General features: G+C 44.4%; 2 protein-coding genes across 2 annotated transcripts in view; both read left to right on the top strand.

The window, feature by feature from the left end:
- Positions 1-27,751, top strand: part of RPRD1B (regulation of nuclear pre-mRNA domain containing 1B) — a 382,003-nt gene that overhangs the window by 278,455 nt on the left and 75,797 nt on the right. The window lies entirely within an intron of this gene.
- The window catches only part of LOC142209736 (bactericidal permeability-increasing protein-like), a 33,655-nt gene continuing 28,611 nt past the window's right edge, over positions 22,708-27,751 (top strand). Inside the window, exon 1 of the mRNA XM_075278777.1 lies at positions 22,708-22,843. Coding sequence (XP_075134878.1) covers positions 22,735-22,843 — 109 coding nt within the window. The 5' untranslated portion in view covers positions 22,708-22,734. The remainder of the gene's footprint in view (positions 22,844-27,751) is intronic.

The following is a 27,751-nucleotide window of genomic DNA, read 5'->3' as shown; positions in this document are numbered from 1 at the left end:
TCATGTTTTCTGTATATATATACTGAGTGAGTAGGCTGTATATACCCTCTGGCTAGCTTGAACACAATGTATACAGAGCCGTAGTTTACCTCCTCATAAAGCCATGCAATCAGATTCTTGTCACTTGGCTGATCACATATCCCTTAAAGCAGCCGGCATCTATTTTCTTGTCTTGTACGCCGTCTTAGCCTACTAGATCTTGTTTACTATGGCTCAGCGCAGACTTGTAGTTTACAAACCCGTCTAATGGAGCGGGCAGAACTTCAGGGCGGTGTTCTTACAGCCATCCATTGATCCAGGAATCTCAGCTGTGACTATATTTCCCAGACAAGTGACAAGTTATTTTCCACGTTAAGTGTCTTGTCCGATCTGTGCCCATTGAGGTCACTCAATAAAGCAGTCATTAACCCATTGAGTGGCTAAGAGGTCAACAACAACTTCCCACCCAGACTGAGATAGTCTGCATCTGCTGTAGGAGGTCACTGTCTGGATGCTCCACCAGTCCGACCACCCGTTTAATGTCTTTGAATATTGTGCCAATTGAGTTATTTGTGAGAGGGATGACTATAGGCACATGCCGGCCATGTCTTTGAACTGGTATATATCTGGCATGTCAATGACAATGACGTTTTAGGATATCTATATAGCTCCCTCTGCCCTGTTGGACAGACAACATATACATAGAGTTCTGGTGCTATAACATCTGAACACACCAATGTCCAATGCAGTCACCTTGGTGACTGAGATATACGGAGGTGTCTGCTTTAGTAATTCTAGACCATTTTTTCTCACACTTGTCTGTTATGTCTTCCTCCATTATTCCTTCAAGAAATTTTTGAATAAATTTGGAAAAGGCCCTTTCTACATGAAGACGTCTTATAGCACTACTGATTGATTGTAACTATTGTGTAGCCCACATGATTGGGAGTGCCGCTGATTCCTGATATTTAGGGTCTGTTCAGATGGCCATATTTGCTTTGGGGACCATACTCTGTCTGATGGCCTCATTTCCCAGACCGACCATGCCTTGGCTGACACAGAATTCACTGTATAATAGAGATCTATAATGATGTCAATTTCAGCAGAGGGGCATACGGTATGTATGGAGGGTGCAGAGGTAACAATCGCTATTGGGCCCTGGAGACTCAGGTGGCCCAAAGGCTTCGCTACAACATAAGAAGACACCAGTATTATACATAGCACATGCAAACCCAACTTTCAAAGGGCAAAAAGAGGGATGGAACGTGCGGCAGTCTGTGCACTAAGGCATATTTAACCCCTTCTACTTCTACTTTGAGCTCCTAGAGGAGAGACAAGGGCAGAGTGGTGAAACAGGGAGCAGACATCACCGTTGTATTCAACTCATCTGCCCACTGAGGATGAAGATCAGTCAAAACTGGGACATTCCTCCCTGCAACCAGAACAGCCGGACTGTACCCAGAATCTGGGGACTGTCCCACTGTATCCAGTATGGTTGGGAGGAATGTACATGGTAAGTGGGGGCCCCATTACAGATTTTGCACTGGGACCCAGGAGCTTCAACCTAAGCCTTTGGTTGTAACACGTATAAATGTAGTAACATAGTATATAAAATATACACTATTTATTATTACCATTTTCACTTGCTGCTTCATGGCTACAGCACTGGATAGCTATGTTGCTCCAATAACTATGATGACCTTTAGTGTCAAGTCCCACTTGTACTGCACTATGACCATGAAGGATAAATGTTACAATTAGTTTTTTTTTGTCATTTTAAAACAAATTTACAATCACATCTGATTAAATGTCACATTGATGAGAAGTTCAATAGATCGGGGGCTTTCATATGTCTCTTCATGTTAAGCAACCAAGGTCATGATAACTTGAGTGATGTCACAGTACAGGGATAATACAGACAGTGATGTCACAGTACAGGGATAATATACACAGTGATGTCACAGTACAGGGATAATACACACAGTGATGTCACAGTACAGGGATAATATACACAATGATGTCACAGTACAGAGATAATACACACAGTGATGTCACACTATAGGGATAATACACACAGTGATGTCACAGTACAGAGATAATACACACAGTGATGTCACAGTACAGAGATAATACACACAGTGATGTCACAGTACAGGGATAATACACAGTGATGTCACAGTACAGGGATAATACACACAGTGATGTCACAGTACAGGGATAATACACACAGTGATGTCACAGTACAGGGATAATACACACAGTGATGTCACAGTACAGGGATAATACACACAGTGATGTCACAGTATAGGGATAATACACACAGTGATGTCACAGTACAGGCATAATACACACAGTGATGTCACAGTACAGAGATAATACACACAGTGATGTCACAGTACAGGGATAATACACACAGTGATGTCACAGTACAGGGATAATACACACAGTGATGTCACAGTACAGGCATAATACACACAGTGATGTCACAGTACAGGGATAATATACACAGTGATGTCACAGTACGGGGATAATACACACAGTGATGTCACAGTACAGGCATAATACACACAGTGATGTCACAGTACAGGGATAATATACACAGTGATGTCACAGTACAGGGATAATACACACAGTGATGCCACAGTACAGATAATATACACAGTGATGTCACAGTACAGGGATAATACACACAGTGATGTCACAGTACAGGGATAATACACACAGTGATGTCACAGTACAGGCATAATACACACAGTGATGTCACAGTACAGGGATAATATACACAGTGATGTCACAGTACAAGGATAATACACACAGTGATGTCACAGTACAGGCATAATACACACAGTGATGTCACAGTAAGGGGATAATACACACAGTGATGTCACAGTACAGGGATAATATACACAGTGATGTCACAGTACAGGGATAATACACACAGTGATGTCACAGTACAGAGATAATACACACAGTGATGTCACAGTACAGGGATAATACACACAGTGATGTCACAGTACAAGGATAATACACACAGTGATGTCACAGTACAGGGATAATACACACAGTGATGTCACAGTACAGGGATAATACACACAGTGATGTCACAGTACAGGGATAATACACACAGTGATGTCACAGTACAAGGATAATACACACAGTGATGTCACAGTACAGGGATAATACACACAGTGATGTCACAGTACAGGGATAATACACACAGTGATGTCACAGTACAGGGATAATACACACAGTGATGTCACAGTACAGGGATAATACACACAGTGATGTCACAGTACAAGGATAATACACACAGTGATGTCACAGTACAGGGATAATACACACAGTGATGTCACAGTACAGGGATAATACACACAGTGATGTCACAGTACAGGGATAATACACACAGTGATGTCACAGTACAGGGATAATACACACAGTGATGTCACAGTAAAGGGATATCTACTCAGTGAAGTTACATCACCTAGATAATACACACAATGATGTCCTGATAGTTGAATAATGGACACAGTGATGTCACAGTACAGGTTGATTTCATACCACAGGAATAATGGCCACCAAGAAGATTCATTATGACCCGTATGACACCAAAGCACACACAAATTATATTAAGATGCCACATGGACACATGATGTCACAATACAGAAACAATGTGACAACACATACCATGAGATACCATGAAGACATATAGTGCACACAGGAGATGCAAACATAACTCCACAGCAAAACCTGGAGCCACATTCAACATTCATTATCCATAGTCATAGCTAACTTTATGTTATCTCTATGAGAGATAGGTTCCATCAGATGCCTCATAGCAGCCGCTATACCTGTTACCCTGGTAGTGCCACGTGAAGATAGAAGGAGAGGGCAGTAGATTTGTGGGCTCCAAAACCCGCCGTGAACTATAGTATAATGCCAACTCTTCATCTTAACATTGATCTCTTAGTAATGCCCATATGCAGCCTTATATCCCCATCATATGAGCATATGCATTGCTTATTTCATTGTAAAGTGCGCTGAACGGTGTTTTATAGCCCCAGGTATAATGGAGCAATATACGTACAGAGGCCAATACTTTAATAAGCTTAAAATTAATTGCAACAACCTAATATGCAGAATAATAAACCTGGAAGTTTACAGTTCAGCAAAATGAGGAGCCGACACAATACGCCATGACAAAAGAATCACATTAACATTAACTACCTGAAATAAACAGCTTTTTATTGTGCGTTCCCTTAAGGATACAATAAAATATATCGATTACTTTATTACACACCTGCCAGAACCTCAGACAACATAAAAGGAGTAATTAGGATGACGGAAAACACATTGGCGCTAGTGTTCTTCTAATACGCTTAGACCTGTGGCGTAAGATAGATATTTATGGGAAACGAAAACACAAGGCCTATGCTATCCTAATAAAACGGGTCCGTATATTAAAAGGGATCTGTCACTATCAAATCTCCGATTCAGCAATATCATGTTATAGTAACAGTGCAGAATAACATGTAGGTTTTATCTCTTATTCTGAGCTTAAAGGGGTTCTCCGGGTCTTGGTCAAAATGTAAAATAATAGGGTCACTGCCCTGAGACCCCTAGAGCTTGTTTTGCCTCTAGGGTATGGTTGTGGGAAAATAATTGAATATGTGAAAACCATCCTGTTCCCCGTTGCTGGAGGGGAGGGGTTGTGGTAGGGCTGGGCGGAGCCATGGGCGGGGTTTAATTCTGCTCAAGTCATGTATCAACCTGATGGGATTTCTAAGGCGGTGACCATGGCTGCATTAATACTAGAAGATGGTGGAGCAGCACCACATTTCTTCTCCACTCCTTCACCATCGTCTAGTATTAGAACAGCCATTGCCACTATCTTATACTCCACATCTCTGCCATCCGAGGATCAGAACAATGTACACACAAACCATTAACTTTATAGACATCAATGGCACCCGATGGACCCCATAGACTATAATAATGGGATCTTTTGGGTGTCCATTCTTTTAAATTGAAACCCCTGGACAAAAATTCAGACTTTTAACACTTTTTCGACGCACACGGCAATGGAGCCCCTGCTGTAGATGTGAACATAGCCTTATTCTTCCCATAATCCCCCAGTGGAGCTAAAATGGCTTTTTGTAAGACTCCACACATCTGAGAAGGTGGTCTCTCCTCAAGGAGTAACATTATCCCCATAACCTGGTCTAGAAGTCTCTCACCTCTGCCAAGTCAGTTTTCCCTAGGCTGTACTGAAGAGATCCAACCAGATCGGAACAGCACTATCCACAGCTGGGATACTGACTTGGCAAAATCCCACATCATTGCAGCAAAGGCTGGTTGGAAAGTCAGGCATGATGTTCAAGGGAGCTTCCCCTAGAGGGCAGCAAAGAGAGGCACTATTTCCCTATTTACATCTTGGGAAACAGATTTGCATATTCTTAACGTAGCCTTATAAATTCTATTAGGCTGATACACAGTGAACAGAAACCAAGATGTTAAGCCCTTCCCCAACTCTTCCTGGTCCCACTCCTGACTCTGCCACAATTACACCTCTAGAGACAAAATGAGCGCCTACATCTTAAGAGGATGCAGGTAGGTATCAGGGCAGGGACCCTGACATTTATTTTTAGTCTTTATTTTTTAGACAGTTCCCAGAGAACCCTTTAAGAGTCCAGTCAGTGTTGTCATGTTGTCATTCAGTGACTGACAGCCTTCCCTGTATAACCGCGCACACAGCTAGCTGTCAATCATAGACTAGCTCCACCCACTGGATTCCAGAAGATCGGAATGAGCTCAATAAATCACAACATAATGATGATAGATCAGATACCTAACTGAATGTGACGGATTCCCATTAACCCCTTTCTGACATCTACTGTACACGTACAGCCATTAAGCCATAATGTTGCATGTTCCAACTCTGGGGGGAGGGTGTTGGTTTGGGGGAGGACGGTAACAATAAAGTTAAAAAAAAGGTTAAAAAACTTACAGCGAACATTCTGCAGACTCACTTTAATCTATGGGAAGGAGATTTCCTTCAACAACATTTTAGGAAAAACATTGCTACCGCAGATATCAGGAAATGCCATTTAATGTTTGCCCAGATAGGCTTTGGGACTACGGACTGGAACTCTTAGTCAGGTATCACATCTGTTTCCTGATAGATAAAGTATTCAGAAAAGCCGTCCTTCGAAAAAGTGTCTCTTACTATATAACTGAGTGCTCAACCTGTTTAAGAAGCACTCCGATAATAAAAGTACCTCCATGTCAAAATGTATGTGTGTGTAGTGTAGTTTATTGTGAAGTTATGTGCTTCCCACTGGAGTACTAACCACCTGCTCTCCTGATGCACACTGTGGCTTACTTGGAGCCAGAATTATATGGGTTTGGGGGCTAATTTGGTGCATCTTGGTGCATTTTGGCTCATTTAAACCATGTCCCATTTCCTAGAAACCATACCTACCCTGTTTCTCTAAAAATAAGACACCCCACCCTTCACCTCCTGGATCACCTACAACCAGCTCTGCTAAGGAAGCGCCGGCATGACGGCCGATTGTCCCCCGCTCCAGCCGCTGTATAAAACATCCCCCGAATATAAGACAGGTCATATATTTTGGAAGAGAATTTAATATAAGACACTGTCTTATTTTCGGGGAAAGCACATAACTTCACAATAATTGTATAGTGTAGCGTTCTAGTTGCCAATATAGGATTAAACTAGCCAGGATACATACAGTACTCTCCTTATGGAGATGAATCAAAAGCGTAGGGAGACTTTAATACTTCAAAAATAAATTATTTATAATGTGAAGTTTCTTGATTTAAAGGGCTTTTCCACTTTAACTAGTAATATCATACCATCATGTGCCGAGTAGATGGTGAGGTCAAAGGGCCATTTGGAATATGTTTTTTCTTATGTCTTAAAAATTGGTTGGGTGGTACACATGGAGCAGATCATATAATTTTATGTAGCTGTATTACTTGTACTATCACAATTCCCTTGAGAAGTGCATGTTATTGAAGTCTGAGCCTTGTGTTTGCAACAAATTTAGGACTACATAATGTTCCCTCAAAAACATTGGAAACATTGAAGGGTCCAATATGGGAGGAGAAGAGGTGGATTGGTCTCATGATGTTGAAGGCATCATAGCTATAAATACAATTAAAGGGGTATTCCCATATTGGATCTGTATAGCCAAATGTCTCACAGATACAAATCCCACCCCTGGACCTCCAAGCCCCCCCGACACAGCTGTCTCCAAACACTTCTATGGGACATCTGAAAATAGCTGAGTAGACATGTGGTCAGAGTCCGACTGTAGACTGCTGCAATGTTTATATAGTATATACATATATACATGCACACATGCATACAGAGATCACAGTAAATAATAAGTACGACCTGTCACTGCTCTTGTGTCCCATCTCCGATTTTCCTAATTTGTGTTTTTAGCCCTTATGGAAAAGGTGGAGTCGTTATCTATGGCCCCCAATGACTTGTCCGTCTACATCATCATCAACATCGTTCTTCTTAGTGATCCTCTTCATCTCCTCCCATCCATCGGCGTCATCATTGTTTCCACTGTTTTCGAGGACATTGTGATGATTTTCATTAGGAAAAAACACGGTGTAAAGACAGAAGCGATGTCAGCGTAGCAGGAAAAGATTTAATACCAATGACCGTGTCAGTCTAAGGAGTCAGAGGTTTATACTCATAATAACATATTATATAATGAACTACCGGGGTAGCAGTGGTAGCGGCTGCCACAGGGCTCGGGACATAAGGGGGCCCAGCGACGGCGGCTACCACTGCGTTTTTTTTTTAAATAGGCCGTTACTGGCTGGAGTAACTCCAGCCGGTAACGGGCCCCATTTACTTACCTCTCCTGGCTGCGGGCAGGCTTCGCACCTACTAATGTGACATCTCTGACGTCACATGATCGGGGCCTACGTTCTTTTGTGTCGCGATGCAAGCCCGGGTAATGAGACGTCCCGTATGTCATTGAAGATGACTGACGTCAGCGGGGAGGGCAGCAGAGCCGGGGATAGGTAAGTAACAGTGTTTTTAATGTTTGTATCCCCCTCTTGGGTCTCTGAGTATAATAGTTGTTCATGGGTGTCCACTATGGGGAATAATACTGTGTGCAGGGGCCACTATGGGGCATAATACTGTGTGTAGGGGCCACTATGGGGCATAATACTATGTGCAGGGGCCACTATGGTGATAATACTGTGTGCAGGGGCCACTATGGGGGATAATACTGTGTGCAGGGGCCACTATGGGGAATAATACTGTGTGCAGGGGCCACTATGGGGGATAATACTGTGTGTAGGGGCCACTATGGGGCATAATACTATGTGCAGGGGCCACTATGGTGATAATACTGTGTGCAGGGGCCACTATGGGGGATAATACTGTGTGCAGGGGCCACTATGGGGGATAATACTGTGTGCAGGCGCCACTATGGGGGATAATACTGTGTGCAGTGGCCACTATGGAGGATAATACTGTGTGTAGGGGCCATTATGGGGCATAATACTATGTGCAGGGGCCACTATGGGGCATAATACTGTGTGTAGGGGCCACTATGGGGCATAATACTATGTGCAGGGGCCACTATGGGGGATAATACTGTGTGTAGGGGCCACTATAGGGCATAATACTATGTGCAGGGGCCACTATGGGGCATAATACTATGTGCAGGGGCCACTATGGGGCATAATACTGTGTGTAGGGGCCACTATGGGGCATAATACTGTGTGCAGGGGCCACTATGGGGGATAATACTGTGTGCAGGCGCCACTATGGGGGATAATACTGTGTGCAGGGGCCACTATGGGGCATAATACTGTGTGCAGGGGCCACTATGGGGGATAATACTGTGTGTAGGGGCCACTATTGGGCATAATACTGTGTGCAGGGGCCACGATGGGGGATAATACTGTGTGCAGGGGCCACTATGGGGGATAATACTGTGTGTAGGGGCCACTATGGGGCATAATACTATGTGCAGGGGCCACTATGGGGCATAATACTATGTGCAGGGGCCACTATGGGGGATAATACTGTGTGCAGGGGCCACTATGGGGGATAATACTGTGTGCAGGGGCCACTATGGGGGATAATACTGTGTGCAGGGGCCACTATGGGGGATAATACTGTGTGCAGTAGCCACTATGGGGGATAATACTGTGTGTAGTGGCCACTATGGGGCATAATACTATGTGCAGGGGCCACTATGGGGCATAATACTGTGTGTAGGGGCCACTATGGGGCATAATACTATGTGCAGGGGCCACTATGGGTGATAATACTGTGTGTAGGGGCCACTATAGGGCATAATACTATGTGCAGGGGCCACTATGGGGCATAATACTATGTGCAGGGGCCACTATGGGGCATAATACTGTGTGTAGGGGCCACTATGGGGCATAATACTGTGTGCAGGGGCCACTATGGGGGATAATACTGTGTGTAGGGGCCACTATAGGGCATAATACTGTGTGCAGGGGCCACTATGGGGGATAATACTGTGTGCAGGGGCCACTATGAGGCATAATACTGTGTGCAGGGGCCACTATGGGGGATAATACTGTGTGTAGGGGCCACTATAGGGCATAATACTACGTGCGGGGGCCACTATGGTGCATAATACTATGCGCAGGGGCCACTATGGGACATAATAGTGCGTGCGGGGGGGATGTCGGTCGGTCGGGGTCTTCAGCATCGTGGGGTCAAGAGATCGCCACGGGGCCCCGCCATTCCTAGTTACGCCACTGCAGTCAATGAACATAGTATGTGACAACATCGCACCACCAGGGCGGCAGTCCTGGATATTGGGGGAGGTTAATGGGTCAATATTTCGTTATCTTTTAGGCTGTTATACCACCCCCTTAAAACCCTGGACAATTCCTTTAATGAGACCGTCCCAGTCTTTCTTTACTAGAAAATTTATTAAAACGTTTATGAGTAAAAGTAAAATGAGTAAAAGTATTGTAACGTTATATATATATATATATATATATATATATATATATATATGAAATTTGTGATCAGGATTGGACTATCCCACCAAAATACCAGTGTACCCTATAATGAGCCCAGGCCTTGGCGCAATAAGGGATTCCTAATATTACAGAGCTCCAGAAGTCCAGAAGAAGACAACCCATCTACAGCCAATGGCTTGCCACTATGGTCTATTTCTTATGAGTTGTGGCCCAACTAATCTGTGTGGGACTCAGAGATCGTAGGGTAAATTACATTAAAAACCATTATCTACATCTGATGCTCTGTAGGTGAAAGCCGTGGTACTGTATGGGACTTGTCACTGCCAACAGGGGCGGGTGAAAATGATGTGCCATGTGTCACTGGCATGCCCATTATGTTTTATTGCTTCTGGCTGACCATGACAGAACAGCTGAGATAACCTGGTGAGGTCACCGCAGGGAAATATCATGAATAGAGCAATTCCGTAGGATACAGCAGGTGTCCAAGATCACAGAGACCACCATTCCTAGTTTTATGGCTGCTGGTATCCTCTTGCATAGATTGGCACCTGAAGAGGAATTTACATGAGAGTTTGTGAGGTCAGAAGTTGAATTCTCTACTGAATACAGTGGGGACACTATGTGGACTGCATCTGCTGCAAACAGTCAGCAAGAAGGATTGTAAATTATACTACAGAGAACAGACGTCTGCTGCGTATCAAGAAAGGTGAAGGACCGATACGACATAGACATATAAACGATATAGGCATAAAATACGGATTCCAACCATGATCACAGTTTATTACCTATTCAGGCAAGTTTTTGATACTAGGGGTATCACCGCTGGGACTCTCACAGATCATCTGATTGGGATAGACACAGTTCCATCAAGAGCAACCTATAACCAGTGGCGTAACTAGGAATGGCGGGGCCACAAGGCGAAGATTTGACATGGGTGTCCCCCAGCGCACAAACCGCATTCCTGCACGCACTAGTATCCCCCATAGTGGCCCTACACACACAGTATTATGCGCAATAGTGCCCCTGCACACTATTATCCCCATAGTGGCCCCGGCACACAGTAGTATGTCCCATAGTGGCCCCTGCACACTATTATCTCCATAGTGTCCCCTGCACACAGTATTATACCCCATAGTGACCCCTGCACACAGTATTATACCCCATAGTGGCCCCTGCACACTATTATCCCCATAGTGGCCCCTGTACATAGTATTATGCCCCATAGTGGCCACTGCACACAGTAGTATGTCCCATAGTGGCCCCTGCACACAGTATTATCCCCATAGTGGCCCCTGCACACAGTAGTATGTCCCATAGTGGCCCCTGCAAACACAATTATCCCCATAGTGGCCCCTGCACACAGTAGTATGTCCCATAGTGGCCCCTGCACACAGTATTATGTCCCATAGTGGCCCCTGCACACAGTATTATGTCCCATAGTGGCCCCTGCACACAGTAGTATGTCCCATAGTGGCCCCTGCAAACACTATTATCCACATAGTGGCCCCTGTACATAGTATTATGCCCCATAGTGGCCCATGCACACAGTAGTATGCCGCATCAAACAGGGCCAATAGCCTTCCAGAGCGCAGGAGAGGTAAGTAACAGTGTTTTGTGCTCTCCGTGGTGAAACCGTTTTTTTTAAACCGGACACAGAGTCAGACATGCAGTACTCTGTGTCCTGTTTAAAAAAAAAACGGTTTTGCCGCTGAGAGCTCAAAACGCTCACGGCCGGACTTGGGATGACAGGTTTCCATCTTCTGCATGCAGAAGACTGAAACCTGATAACGGAGTCCAGATGCTGGTGTGAACCCAGCATAAGTAAATAGGGCCTGTTACCTGCTGACATGATAAACCTTCACTTTGAGGGGTCACCACATTTCTACATTCCCTGGTATTAAGACTGATCTTGTAGAGTTCCAGGTTGAGTAGCAGATGAGAAAATGGTAATAAATATTACATAGAGAGTCACCTCGATAAGTCTGGGATTTGGAGCTTCTAACATTTGACAAAACTTGATGGTCTACCTTTAGGATGGATCATTTGCAGGAGGGTCTGACCCTGTTTCCCGCAGTGCTATTTCCAATTCTCTGACCTGTGACTTCACATTCATCAGTTTGCAGCTCAGATCCATTAGAATGAATGGGATTGGACTGCAATACCCAGCACAGCCACTATACAATGTATGGCACTGTGCTGGGTAAGCAGTGAAGAGATTGAAGCACTTTCCCCAATTGCTGAAGCCTCTTCAAACAGCGGACTAGAGCAGGTGTCAGGTGTCAGACCCCTACCGATCTGATATCGATGCCCTTTCCTAAGGATTAGTATTGGAAATCCCTTTTAAGCCGCAGCTTTAGTATTAACCTGAAGCTTTTGTTTGAAATTCACTAGACTAATCCTACTTATTACTATTAGTGATAAGATATAGGGAAGGAACTGGAGAACCTGGAGGGGACAGGACAATCATTTACAGAACATACAACCTCTATGTCAGTGCTGTCCTTGGTCAGATTGGAAGTCAGGTCTCCAGTATCGTAAAATATAGATATCCGCAAATATTTCCTATCAAGCGATACTAATTTTATCACAAACTTGGGAGAAGCCTTGGTCACTAAGGCTTTGTACATGTTGGCTCATTATACGGTAAGCTAACAATACCATATTGTAAGCCAAAATTCTCAACATGGTTGCCATTTCATTGAGGTTTCCTTGAGAAGTAATGGAGTCACTTTAAGGGGAGTCTAACACCAGCGCAACTAAATTACTTGGATGGTGTTGTAGGGGGTGTTAGTCATATAGAGAACATATAGAGAACATACAGAGAACATACTGAGCACTGTCCCTTAACAGAAAGTTGGCTGGTACAGGTGAAGCCATTATCATGGGTGCTTCAATAGATGTGGCCACAACCCGAGTGCACTAGACCAGTACGAGTACCGGTAGCTTGACTTAGTAAGGAACGGTGACCTAGCATACGTCATCTAATCTCTAATAGAAGTTGACCTTGCTGGTGGCCATCCCAAAGTATGTGATAATCAGAGGCAGGACAAGCTCTCTTGGCGCCCAAGGCACCCCATCATCCTCAGCCATGGCCAAGGGCATAACTTGAGGGGGTGCAGAGGGTGAAGTCGCATCGGGGCCCAGGAGCCTTAGGGGGCCCATAAGACTGGCTCCAGTATAGAGATTGCAGCTTCCATCTGGCCCATAAGCCAAGGAGACCCTCAGATCCCCCTAACCACACTAAGGTGGATTAAAGTCCTTAGTATCCATCCACCACTATCCAGAATTCTCTGTAGGAATGAGGTACGGGTCCCCGGACAAAAGATTGCACCAGGGCCCACAAGACTTTAGTTATGCCACTGGCCATAGTTATGGAGTGGACAATCACTCCTCATCCTTCCCACGCCTATCAATCCCTATATACTTATAATAATGTCTTTCTGTTTAATTATTACCCCATAAATTGTGCCTTTCCCATCTCGCACCCTAGGCGGTTGCCTACTCTGCCTGACCTAGGTCCTGGCTCTGGATATAAACAAGGGGTAAGGTATCAAGGCTTGTCCATGGGGAGTTGGCACCATTACACTGTACCAGCTCCACTAGAATGCTATTCCTTGCCTGCCATCTATTAAGCTACTGTATGTGAGACAGTCGGGGAATCTTGCAGTAAATACCAATGGACATGCGCCCGCACTTCTGAATGTAATTCCTGTCTTCATTTGACTCCCATAAACGCTATATGACACAGACGTATAATATTTCTGTAGTTATTCTGCTGGGTCAGGGCTGTTTCATATCCAAAAGTCAAGTCGCCCCCTGAGACATGTGAATAAGCAGCCAGAAGTGAATCAGCGTGCGGTGGCCCTGGCATATGAGTCAGACATAGTGCCTGCTGTGCCAGGAATTCACCTCTTATCTAATGCATTGTCTATGTTCTGTTGTTGGCCATCTGCCGAGACTGGCACTGATATGCGTGGGTCCATAGGGTCTTCTAGGGGCATGGCCCATTAGTATGGCTGACGGATAGATCATTGTAATTGAAGACTTAGACATTAGTTGTCCATGTCCTAGACGTATCACCAAATGATAGACTGATTCGCACCAAACAAACCCTTCTGTGTGTCAGGAGATGGTCCATGAAGTTGATCAAGCTTTCCCATGAGATGCCTGGGGTTCTCCTCATAGGTTCCAGGTATTATTAGTTATAAGGTCACATCTTTTTTGCAACTAAATCTCAATATCCGTAATGTATTGGGAACTTCAGCCCATATTATTTGTATGACTCTGGTTTTCTACCATTTTCGCAAGCTCTAATATGTCTTCTTTGTCCACAGGTTCTCCAAACTGCAATATTTTACCTGTGGTCTGACTGGCAGTCAACTCTCAAGATCCCATCCCAGTCTTTGTCCCGTCCTTGAAGTTCTGGTCTCTCATTGGGTTTCATGCCCCCCAGCTTGAGGAAGTTCACCACACACAGGCACTACTCTTAGTACTGCCATCTTACATATTGAATCAGATTCTCCGACTTGAGACCCTGCAAATCTTACCATGTGACCACAAGTCCTTCAGCAGAAGTCTTGGTTATTAATTATGAGAAACAGCAACCTGAAAAACAGCTCAGCACACAACGGGTCATACGTCATATGTGCAGAGACTGGTCAGTACTTTCGGTAATCCATTCGGAGAGTCCACAGGGGAACCTCCAAACCGACTACTGAATGCATTGACCAGCAGTGAAAGTACATGGACCCCATAGACCAGGGGTGGGCAATTAATTTTCCCATGGGGCCGCATAAGAAATTGAAACTATGCTAGAGGGCCATGCCACGACAAATTTAGCTCCACCCACTTCTACGTTGACTCCGCCCATTCCCAATCATCTTTCCATGTGCCCCCCCCCCAAAGTATAATCCTCCTACAGTCACCCGTACACTATATGTCCCCATATTATAATGTTCCCTTCCAACTGCCCCACAGTATTAGGTCCCTCTCCTGGTGCCTCAGTATAAACTGGTGGAAGCTAGAGGGGACACGAAACTGGAGCAGCTGGAGGGGGACATTAAACAGTGGGGGTAGTTGGAGGGGGGAAATAAATTGACAGCTGGAGCGGGACATGAAACTGGGGCAACTAGAGGGGGACATTAAAATCGGGAAGCAGACATTAAACCATAGGGGTAGCTGGAGGGTGACATTAAAGTGGGGGCAACTAGAGGCAGACAGGTACCCCTACAGCTTCCTCCACAGTTTAATGTCCCCCCAGTCTGTGCCCTCTTCATCTACCCCCAGTTTCATGTCCCCCCCCCTCCATTTCTCCCTCAGTTTCATATCCCCCTTTATTTTCCCCATTTCATGTCCCCCCCCCCTCCATCTCTCCCCCAGTCTCATGTCCCCCCTCCATCTGCCATCTCTGCCCTAGTATAACATTCCCCTTCCATCTCTGCTCCTAGGTTGCTGAGACACACACATACAGATAGACACATATAGACACACACACACACACACATATATATATATATATATATATATATATAGACAAACACGTAGACAGACACACACACATATAGACACACACACACATAGACACACACACACACATAGACACACACACACACATAGACACACACACACTCACTCTCTCTCTCTCTCTCTCCACCCTGCAGCTCACCTTACATCTCTCAGTACTTTATGACACGCTCCACATCTCCATCTTCGGCCGGCACTAAGACACGCCACCTAGACACGCCCCCATAGACACGCCTCCCTAGTCAAAGCTGTGCGGGCCGGACTGAATCAGTCAGAGGGCCGGATATGGCCCGGGGGCCGGACTTTGCCCAGGTCTGCCATAGACTATAATTGGGTCCGCGTGGTGTCCACACGGGACATGCGGATGGAAAAGTAGTTCATGACTCGTGCGGAGACCGGGCAGAAAGCACACAGACCCCATTATAGTCTATGGGGTCCGTGTGCTTTCACTGCTCACCGTTTGCCAATGCGTTCAGTAGTCTGTTCGGAGGATCCCCCATGCAGACTTCCCGAACGAATTATTGAACGCAGATGTGAACCAGGCCTAACAATGCACAACTTTATTTACAAATGGCATCTCGAAAAAATCAGATGAGCTCATTGTAAGGGCTAGTTCACACGTAGGCAAAGAGGCGGATTTTGACAGCGGATTTCGCTTCAAAATCCGCCCCTTTACAATGGTGGTCTATGTAGACCACCGGGCTTTTTTTTTCCGCTAGTGGCGGGCTGCTGCTAGCGGAGAAAAGAAGCGACATGTCCTTTCTTCTGGCTTCCGCCCCCGGCAGCTCCCTCCTATGTCGGCTCATTCATTTGAGCCGACAGCGGAGGGGAAAGCCGCGACTGACTTAGGGTCAGTTCACACGTGAACTGCCCGCGCGGGTTTTGCCACCGAGAGAGACGCAGCGAGCCGCGTCTCTCTCTTGTCAAAACCCGCCTGCTGCGTCTCTCTCGGTGGCAAAACCCACGCGGGCAGTTCACGTGTGAACTGACCCTAAGTCAGTGAGGTCTCTAGAGTTCTGTTGATACACGTGCTGGTTAGACAAGTATGAACAGACCCTTAAAGAGAACCTGTTATCAAATTTATGCTGCCCTCACAAAGTAGTGTTTTTTTCGGCAGTCTCTCACTTGTGTGCTAAGATGAAGTCATTTCAGAGATCTCACTGTTTAATTTTTGCAGCCGCGGGCAGAGATGAGACTGAATTATTCATAAGGTGCTGCTGTCCCCGCCCAGCTGCGGTGATACGGGTACGCTGTCAATCATGTCAGGTGGGCGGGGGCAGCAGCACTGTCAGAGTTGGTGGCAGGTTCCCTGTTGATGATTTTGCCCATCTGTATTATCAGGTTTAATATTCAACTAATATGGCTGTAAATCCCTCATATAATGGAGAATATCAAAACTGGAATGATCCAAATGTATAACAATATGTGAATTTCTGATCAATATTCTGACGATCAATACGTTTGGGAATTTCTGTTTACGCAGTTATCCAACATTTTGTCTGAAGCGGATCCAAACCATAGCTTCACATTAATATTTCAGTTGTTTTTGATCAAGAGACGGAGCCGATGGCTTTTTGCTTTCTTTTCTCAGCACGACAGGAGGGAGTGAGCGCTTTGCAGAAGGCGTTTGCTAAAGTTCATCTACTTGATTTCTTGGGCTCTGCAAAAAATCCTTTGGGAAAAAATCAAATACAACTTTAACAGGTGAGAAGGATAAATCAGTAGCTCCAGATACTGTTACTGTGTGCGGAGCTGCTATGGAGGAAAGCAAGGACTAGTCTGCCATCTGCTGGTGAAGATATGCATAACAAGCTAAGTGCTACCTGCACTGGTTCTTCTAGGCTACTGAACCACTAAAACAGCAGTAACACATGGAGCCTAATGGACAAATTTTCATATCATAAGTCTCGCCCCCAACTCAACGTCTTTGTTCCCTCACATTTCTGCCCATATATCTTTGTGTCTGCACACATTATTGCTCTTGAGTGGCCCTGACATGGTATCATACCCCCTTTGTGGCCCCCACAATGTATAATGTTCCCCTTAGTGCTTATTCTAAAACTTAAGTCACCTTATTTACTGTTGACATACCATTAAAGGGATTAATGGGTTAATTAGGGCACCCAAATACCTTTAGCAGTGTTGTGAGTGATTCCTGGCATTTCTGCATTTAGTTATATGGGTATCTTCCTGTTCTGTTTTCCTATAACCACCATGATGCCTTGCACTTCACTCAGAGCTGACTCCCTTCCCCTCCCTCTCTCCCTCCCCCTCCCTGTTTCACTAGCTAGCACAGGTAGCAGCAGGCTTTCAGTCTGTGGCCAATTTCCCCAACTGCATAGGCGCCGTCGACGGTAAGCATGTACGTGTGCGGAAGCCACCGCATTCAGGATCACATTACTTCAACTACAAGAAGTACTTTTTAGTGGTCCTGATGGCGGTGGCTGATGCCACGTACCGATTTGTTGCTATCGAAGTTGGTGCTTATGGTAGTACTGGGGACTCCTGGGCGCTACTGACATCGCTTTTGGGCCGCACAGTACTGCTAGATCAGGTGACTCTACCTCCACCAAGACCGCTTCCAGGTGCCACGCATCCAGTCCCGTTCGTCATGGTGGGGGATGAAGCATTTCCCCTCTTGGAAAACCTGCTGCGCCCTTTCCCACGGAGGAGACTAGATGCCCGGAAGAGGGTCTTCAACATGAGGCTGAGCCGGGCACGACGCTTCGTGGAGTGCGCTTTCAGGCTCATGAGTTGTAAGTGGAAGGTCTTCACCTGTGCACTGCAGTTGTCTCCCGATACTGTGGACATGGTGATCAAAGCTGCCTGTGTGCTTCACAACTTTGTATTGGAGTGTGACAGCCCCAACATTGTAGTGGAGCCACAGGCAGCTTTGGGTCACCCACTAGTCCCCACTAGGCTCTCAGGTCGGGCAGCCAATGCAGCTGTACAGGTGAGAGATGCCTTCACGGACTATTTCATGAGTCCTGAAGGTGCCGTGCCTTGGCAGTTTTCTCGCCTCAGTGATGACCAGCCTGGCCAGGACTGAAGACCTTCCTCATCGTGGTGTTTTATTTTCTTTTATTTGTTGGCATAATTTGTGTTTTACACATGTAGATATTGGAACTTTGTCACATGTGGATTTTTCACGTTGACACATGTACATATTTGAACTGTGACACATGTATATATTTGAACTTTATTGCAGTAAAATTTGCTGTTCCTGGTATGTTCCAAAAACCAGAATATGAAAAAAAACAACATGGGATCTAAATTTATTTGTTGTCTGTGTTTTCCTTTCGTGTCACAAACTAGTAATGTCACCTACGGATATTTATCCTTATCCATTTTCCCAATTTATAGTGTGTCAAATCCCATCAAAAGTGTGTAAAAAAACCAAAAGTGCGCAGAATAGAGGACACTGAAGGGCCCTGGGAGAAGAGCTATTGTTAAAAGTCCACTTTTCACTTTCAATAATTTGGTTCCTGACAGTCTTTTCAGGAAGGGGTTTTATTTTCTATGCAGCATGTATAGCGCTGTACAGAGTTTGCAGGGTGTAGGAATGCAGCCACCTTGTTGGGCTAGGTTACGTCTATGGATTTTGACTTTCACATCAAGGAGGGAAGCCAAGAACCGAGGTTCGTGTTGGGTCTGCGCTCACTGGTAAAGAAGTGATGTTCGAAACCAGATGGTCCAATAGAAAATGATTTTATTGAAGTATAGCACGACGCGTTTCGGGTCAATACGACCCTTTTTCAAGTGCAAAAACATAACTCTAAACCACATGTAAAAACACATATAAATCCTTTAGATGGGAGTGCATCAGGCCCCAAGAAAGGAACAAAGAAGAAAAAAAAGACCAAATACGTGGAAAGTTTTTTACAAAAATTAAAAAAAAACAACTCTGCAACAGGTGTCATAAAACTATAAGTAGTGATTCCATAATTTTAAAACATTCCTAAGAGCCCACGTCGTAAGAGGGCTATGTACAAAACCACACAGAAAACACATACAATTAAATACATAGAAATATAAAAAAAATGTAAAAAATATTTAAAAAATTGGCCAATGCCCAATATTATAGTAGATCCTATCATCAATTGAACACCCAGCCTTTGTATGAGCTATGTAAGTTGAGGAGCTGAGGGAGTCCCAGGGAATAATATTAAACAAAGGCGCCCCATAGATATTTCATTGTAAGCCAGTGAGGCTGATCTGGGGTTAGAAAAAATAAAACATACACATTTATGTACAAAAACATCTGCCATAAATCACTGTCTGGTATATTGGATGCAGACCATTAACAAAAGAAGAACCCTACATGTCGGGTTTTTCTGTCCGCTTGAGAAGTCGGACATCTTTACATGCAGACAGGGAAGGAAGGGCACAGAGTGCAAAAGAACGCACCCGATCACCATTTAAATAAATGACAGGTGTCACGGACACAGCTAGTGTCCGCTCCTAATGTCCGTGCCAGATTTTGAGCGGACACTAGAAGCGGACACTACCTGTCGGACACCGACAGTAGTGTGAACGCCCCCTTAGGTACGTGAAAAATGTATGTTTTGGAATGTTGTGTTGTTCGTGTGCATCTAGCCTAAGCCTTACAATGTTAACTATTAGAGATGAGCGAGTGGTATTCGATCGAATACTACGGTATTCGAAATATTCGGTCTCGATTGAATACTACTAGCTATTCGCAATAAATATTCGATTCAGAGCCAGCATTGATTGGCCGAATGCTATACAGTGTATAACATTCGGCAAATCAACGCTGGTTCTGCAGCAGGACGAGTCCTTGCTAGTTGGGAGAGCTGGCAGCTTGCTGTTACGAGGGAGCTGACTTTTTCTCATAGGAATCAATAGACCAGCATTGGTTGGCCAGTGTACAGCATTCGGCCAATCAACACTGGTTCTGCCGGAGGCTCGTCTGTGAGGAGGCGGAGTCTATCAGCAGTGTCCATTGTGGTCCGATTTTATACTCCGCCTCCTCAAAGACGAGCCTCTGGCAGGACCAGGGTTGATTGGCTGAATGCTGTACACTGGCCAATCAATGCTGGTCAATTCATTCTTATGAGAAAGAGAGTCAGCTCCCTCATAACAGCAAGCTGCCAGCTCTCCCGGCTAGCAAAGACGAGCCTGCTGCAAATCAACGCTGGTTCTGCACCAGGCTCGTCCTTGCTAGTTGGGAGAGCTGGCAGCTTGCTGTTACGAGGGAGCTTACTTTTTATCAGCGCAACTTCAAGCGCTGTGCAGTTAAAGTGCACGGTCCCCATAGACTATAATGGGGTCCGTGCGCTTTAACTGCACAGCGCTGCTCCTAAACACTCTCCTCCTGCTACTCGTGGACTTGGTGACTCTCCTTTAGTCGAATAGTGGTTTCCCCTGAAACGAGCATTTTTTCCCATAGACTATAATGGGATTCGATATTCGATTGAGTAGTGGAATATTGAATCTCAAATATTTTGCTGTTCGCTCATCTCTATTAACCATTAATGTACTGCAAAAAAACACAAGGAAAGAAGAACAGAATATAATGTAGTTAGAAAGCATGAGGAAGCCTGAAGTTCCTCTATAAGAATTCTGCAGAAGTATAAAACAATATATTTCAATAGTCCTTAAATAAATGTATTTCTATAGAGAAGTCATTGGGTGTCAGGCAGTGGCAGGTAACATGGGCAGGTATATGGGCTGCGGTAATATTAATGCTATTTTATCTGCCTGTGAGGGGCGGTTCACATTTACGCCCAGTGTACAGTTTGTTCATTCCGTCTGGTTTCCGTCCTTTTTTTTTACCCGGACACAAAGTCCTGCATACCCGACTTTGTGTCCGGCTTAAAAAAACGGTTTCTCCTCAGATAGGCAGCAGGCGGACACAGGCGGTCACCTTTACGAACCTATTCTAGTGAATGGGTTTTAAAATTGACCATCGGGTTTCCATCCCCTGTCCAGTTTCACTGGGTCTGAAGACGGGGTAATTGGCAGAATGCACACACTGGACACAAGTGTGAACGCCCCCTAAGCATGACTGTGCTGACCTGGTGTAACTGATCTGCAGGGGTCTCGGATGTAAAAGTGATATACCGCCTAGATAACTGCCTCTAACAATGGTGACAAAGTGGAAGATCTCACTTTAGCAATGGAGGGTGGATCTGGGTGGCAGATATGGGCAGTTATCTAGAGTAAATAGTGAAGCGAAGCCTCGGCAGGAGAAGAAATACTCCTAAAACCCTTTCCAACATATTTGTATAAGAATAAAATTCTGATTTTATGAAAATGGATCTGCAAGGAAGAATAAGAAAGGCATCTTTGGAAAGTGTAGAAGCCACCCTACAAGGTGACAGGATGAAGATCTTAAGTAGAGTCATTGGTGGCCTTCAAGTGGATTGGCTATGCTAGAATGGCAAACCAGAGCATGCTGCCCCCTAACTTACTGTCTGGCCACTTGCTCTTTGTCACGGGGCTGGGGATTTACACTGTATTCGTGAATCCCAAAAGATTCTTAACTTACATCTCACCTGATTCCTCCTGTCATTGCTAATATCGTGTGCTTTAAATAAAGCTATGACCATTTAACACCCCAAATTGTGCCTTGTGTATTTACTGGGCTGGTGAGAAGTGGGAAAAGTGGAGTCACCTTATTATGGGACGTAATTTATATATAAAGGCATGAGACCCCCCAATATTAATATGGGGGCAACAATATGGGGGTACTACATATATTTACCCTAACTCCAGACCTGTGGAGCTTGGAGGAACAGAGGTGACAAAGCACAGGAGATCTATTACTATGGATGGACCTTTCTTTGGCGGGCTCACACATGGCACTATGGGCATTATGGGTAGATATGGTGCGATGCAATGCCCAATTGATGTTGGGGTGCAGAGAGCTTCTTGGGACAGCGGGTAGTTTCCAATATCTGAGCCAATTCTATCTAATCTAATCTATCCATCCATCCATCCATCCATCCATCTATCTATCTATCTATCTATCTATCTATCTATCTATCTGTCTATCTATGTATCATTAGGAGATTGCAGATGTGTACTAGGAATGATTCCCAAGTACAAGTTACTACTACAATCTTACACTTCCTCATTCTTCTATTCTCGCTTCCGTGTTTGAGTTTCCCTTCACGTGCTATATAAACACAGATTTAGAGTACCGCAGTGTAAGAAGACATAGGGACAGCACCTAACCCTGCAGACATGGTGTCCTCCTATATAGCACCCCTGCTCCTGGCCATATATCTGTCTGCAGCAGGTGCTGTGAACCCCGGCTTTGTGGTGAGACTGACACAGAATGGGCTGGATTACGGTATGTTGTACAGGTAGTATGTTGTATCATTTATACACAGAGCTGAGATTATTCATCTGTGGGAAATTCTGATACATCAAATCAATTCTTCATTTCTATCAGAGCTGGGTAGTCCAGGATGGAGCCGGACACAGTGCAGGGACAAGATATGGACCATATTTTCTAATACTGGACTTACCCTTTAAATATATATCTTACTTGATATTTTACAATGCAGTGTATATACTGGTACATATACTGTGGCAAAATTATACATGCAGCTCCTCCATAGAACCATAGTCCATAGATCCATATAGTGCAGCATCCATGACCTCAGCTCAGGGACCATATAGAGATGAGACGTGCACTGCAACGTTTTACCACTGTTTTTAATGTGTCTGCTTCATGTATGTGCAGGGAAAGCTCCTGGAACATTGGTTAAATGGACCCATAGACCCCCATTCACTGGATGGAGGCTAAAAAAAGCTGTCATAGCCTTTATTGGGGCGGTAACCATTAGATTCTGTGTTATTCCAAAGCATGGCATCCTATTTATATAATATTCATGGGAATCTTTCTAAAACATTTATCACTAATCTTGTATTGATCCTTGTTACACTCGGTGTTATGTCCAGAGCTGTATTCACAATTCTGCAGGCTCTGACCACAGAATTTAGGTGAGTGGGGCAGCCTCAAACACAGTGCTATATGTTGCCTAGAGGTTGTGCTCGGGATTGCACGTCAGCCCCCTTCACTCGAGCTGCAAACTGTGTGATAAAAGAACAATTGAAGAAGAAAAGATGTTTCAGACTTGTTACATAATAGGGAATGCAAATACTTGCTAAGATGTACATGTACGAAACAGAACAAGGTCCCATCGTGTGCGTGAAGCTTGCAGAGCAGTGGTTGGTGGTTGTACACCCGTCCCCTAACACTAGGTTCATGCTAGCATTGTGTCTCTGTAGATCAGATCCATCGGAGAACCACCACATTGGAGAGGCGGACCGCTAAAATAGCCGTAACACATGGAGTCCAATGGACACCATTGACTATAATGGGAGTTTATTGGCTGCCCATTATTTTAAAAGTGACGCTGGAATCTCTGCTGGGTCCTGCGGCACCGATGTGAACGCTCTAGTAGCTGTACAGTCTCTGTGTGTTACTCTATAGGTCCGATTTGCTGCCATATATATGGCAATATTCTCCTGCAGAACCAATACAAGGGACAATGGGGGAATTTATTAGGACTGACGTTTCATACACCAGTATTAATGAGGAGGACACTGCATCTCATGGATGTCTGTGTGCCCTATGGCGGCTATAAGCAGATATTAGCTGTCTTTTCTAATCTTCTGGCATAAATTCTGATAAATCCATCAGTTCCAGCCTGACCCATAGTAACATTCACTTGAACTACCAAAGGGGCAACTAAAGTGTTATGGAATATTCTGCCCCATTAAAAAGTAGGGTAGATCTTGTCTGAGAGCAAATGCAAAATGGAAGCCGGGGTTACTTGGAGTTGAATATGTTGTGGACTGTTTTAATAACCAGCAGGAGACCTGTGGACCCTGGACTATTATATCAGCTGTAATACTGGGGAAGTACATGATAAGAAACCTATTAATCCCTGCTGATGTGATAACAATGCCAACTTAGGTTTATTGCTGCCCAGTTTGGGCCAAATTTGTAGGGATCTGGAAGATGATCTTAAAGGCGTTGTCTGGAACCAACACAAACATCACTAGGGGTTATGGGTGGTGTAAAATAAGGGGTGCTGCTATAGGGGGTGCAGAGGTAGAACCGATATGGGGCCCAGGACCCATTGCCTTTCTATAGTATAAGAAGACATCAATATTATAGATAACACATGATACGTGGGGTCCCTTTAGGGTGCGTCCCCTGTCTCCTGCTGTGCATGGATGGTAGCTGTTAGGATGGAGTGGGTGAAATCAGGTGCTGCGGATTTAAGCCAATTGGGTTTCCATTTTATGGGTCCCCAAGGCAAGAACGCTGTGTGAATTTAGCGTAAGACTAGACTCCTGTCACTCGACCAAAGATCACCATGTCACCCTCTGACTCCTTCACTAATGTAAGAGACTGGAGTCACAGTGTATCCCCAAGGTTTTGACTTCTTATCCCAAAAAGTACTGCTGTTTTTATTTTCAGGCTAGAAGTCGCAGTCACAGCAACATTGGGGTCATAATGCGGCTCCATTCACTTACATTAGAGAAGGATACACAATACACAGGGTGACATGGTGATCTTTGGTTGCATGAAAGGGTCAAAGTCTTTCTGTAGCCTTAGCCAGTGGTATAATTAAAGTATTGTGGGCCCCGGTGCAATCTTTTGTCCGGGGCCTCCTACGTCATCCCTACAGCGAATTCTTGATAGTGATGGCTACGGGTGCTAAGGAGTTTAATCCACCTTACTGTGGTTACAGGGATCTGTGGGTCTCCTTGGTTTATGGGCCAGATGGAAGCTGTAATCTCAATACTGATGCCAGTGTTTATGGGCCCCCTAAGGCTCCTGGGCACCTTCTGCACCCCTCAAGTTACACCCCTGGCCTTAGCTTAAACAATTAGATGGGGAAATTCCCTTTAGTGTCCCTCTTGTATGACCCGTGAAATACATGATGCAATAAAGACTAAAAAGTTTGGTATTGCAAAAAGCAAACTTCCTCATAGAAGTGTTACACAATGCAAACTGGAAGCGAACAGAGGTTTATGACTAAAGGGGTTATCCAAAGGGCAGGTACAAAGTAGTCACAAGGCAGGTACATGTATACTGATGGAAAGTGTAGTGGGTTTTTTTTATTTCTTTTTATAAGTATTGCATGCTTTGGGCCTGGAGTTGTTGTTTTTTAGGCATTTTCTTATAGTAGACTACTTCATAGCGGGAAAAAAACACCAGAAAAATAGCCCATAAAACAATGGGTGAACAAAAAAAGCATGTCAAAAAATCCAAAAAATGTCAAAAACCCAACAAGCGATTGTTGGGTTCCCCATTGGTCAAACCTTACAGACCAATCACCAAAATACAGCCAACGTTCCCATTGCCGAAAAACTATATTACATATCCAGTTTTACATCATGCTTAGACCATTTTTTGACTTTTGATAGAAAGAATTGAAGGGCTGGTATGAAAAAAAAAAAAATCAAAAAATCAAAACAGACTTTTGCAGATACAGCGCCACTCTTGCCCATGGCAGAATTTGGTATTACAGCTCACTCTATTCTACAATACCAGGTCTAACCTATGAACAGAATTAGAGTTGTTTTTGAAGAAAGCCGTTATGTTTTTCTATTCTCCTATATTTTTGACACCAACAATACAGTATGTAAAGTTACAAAACTCATCCTAGTAACACACACGCTTGTGAAATACCATAAATCACATTACTGCATTGCACAATATAGTAAGTGTACACTGGAGTGTGAGTCAGCAGGGCTGAAAATCACTGTTATCTCTTATATACGGTGTGTTACTTAGGCACTAGCCCAGATGGCAGTATATGGCCGTGTCCAATGTATGTGCTGTGACTGAGACAAAGCAAACCACGCAGCGCCCGACTCCAGACAACGTACTTTTTTTTTCCTTCTGCTCAAGTTCGTGAAAAATTAGGAAAAATAAAGAAGTTTGTTTTACAAAATAGAATGTTATATTGCAAAAGGATCCGTTAGCACACCTTATAATGGATGTCTGTATAAGGGTGCATGTACCCCTGGGTGGGCAGTATATACTGGAGGATATTTATTATCCCATCCTTATCAGTTTCATGGTATAGATGGGTGAGAATGTTGATGCAGGGCCCTTGTGTCAGTCATATGTGATACATTCCCCTTCTGCACCTTCGGCGAATGTGAATGGAGATGGATCAGGGTGGGGATGCCTTGGCCTGATATATTTATTAGAACTCATGCCAATTGTCTGGTTATACAGGAGACCTATGCCATTACCTAACCTGTGTAGATCTCCATTGTGGTGCATGGCGAACGCTGCCTATTAATAAATCAATCCAGCTTGGAGCCTGTTGGGCCCTTTATTAAGAATGGGGTACAAAATGCCAGTCTTAATAAACTTGCCCCATTGAGTACAAAAGAGAGGGGTCAACCTTCCACCCATACTAGATATGGTACACTGTCATGCACCTATTATTGTGTAAACTGGATATTGTTCCCTGCATTCTGAATGTAAAACTCGTTCAGAATGAGCGCGTAAAAACCAGATCCCATTGATTTCTATGGGTGCCGGCATACGCGCATATTACATTGAAGGCAATAGGGAAAAAAGCCTCCCATTGATTTCAATGGGTAGCACACGTATGCCGACACCCATAGAAATCAATGGGATCTGGTTTTTATGCGCTCATTCTGAACGGGTTTTATGTTCAGAATGAGCGGAGCTTAACTCCTTGTGCAGGCTCCCGTATCCTCATCCAGCAAGTCCCAAATATTCAGCTATATTTCTATTGCTATAGTTATTTATTATACAGCTGCATTAAAGTGCTAGAAATGGTGACGCTTGTATTTGCTGGTTGTATGGGCCAGATGGTTCACCTAGCAAGATCAACAAAATCGCCGCAAAACTATCTAGTACAAACTCCGCTGTTCTGGGTATTAATGCAATGCAGCTAAAAGACCATGCTGAATAATATCATCGCTTTGCTCCAAGGTAAACCCTGTTGCTCCTTGTTAAACAACAATGGGATACTCAATAAAGGCTGAATCCTTTCCTTCGCTCACTTAGATACAGTGTTGCTATCAATTGTATAACAATAGACCTATATTCAATGACTAGGCTTATTCCAAATACCCACTATTGTAGCAGTATATTGTATTGTATTGTATTGTAGCAATGTATCATAGCAGTGTATTGTATTGTAGCAGTGTATCATAGCAGTGTATTGTATTGTATTGTAGCAATGTATCA

The sequence above is a fragment of the Leptodactylus fuscus genome, chromosome 6 (genome assembly GCF_031893055.1).
Source record: "Leptodactylus fuscus isolate aLepFus1 chromosome 6, aLepFus1.hap2, whole genome shotgun sequence".
Classification (NCBI taxonomy): domain Eukaryota; kingdom Metazoa; phylum Chordata; class Amphibia; order Anura; family Leptodactylidae; genus Leptodactylus; species Leptodactylus fuscus.
This window is presented reverse-complemented; position numbering and strand designations above follow the sequence as displayed.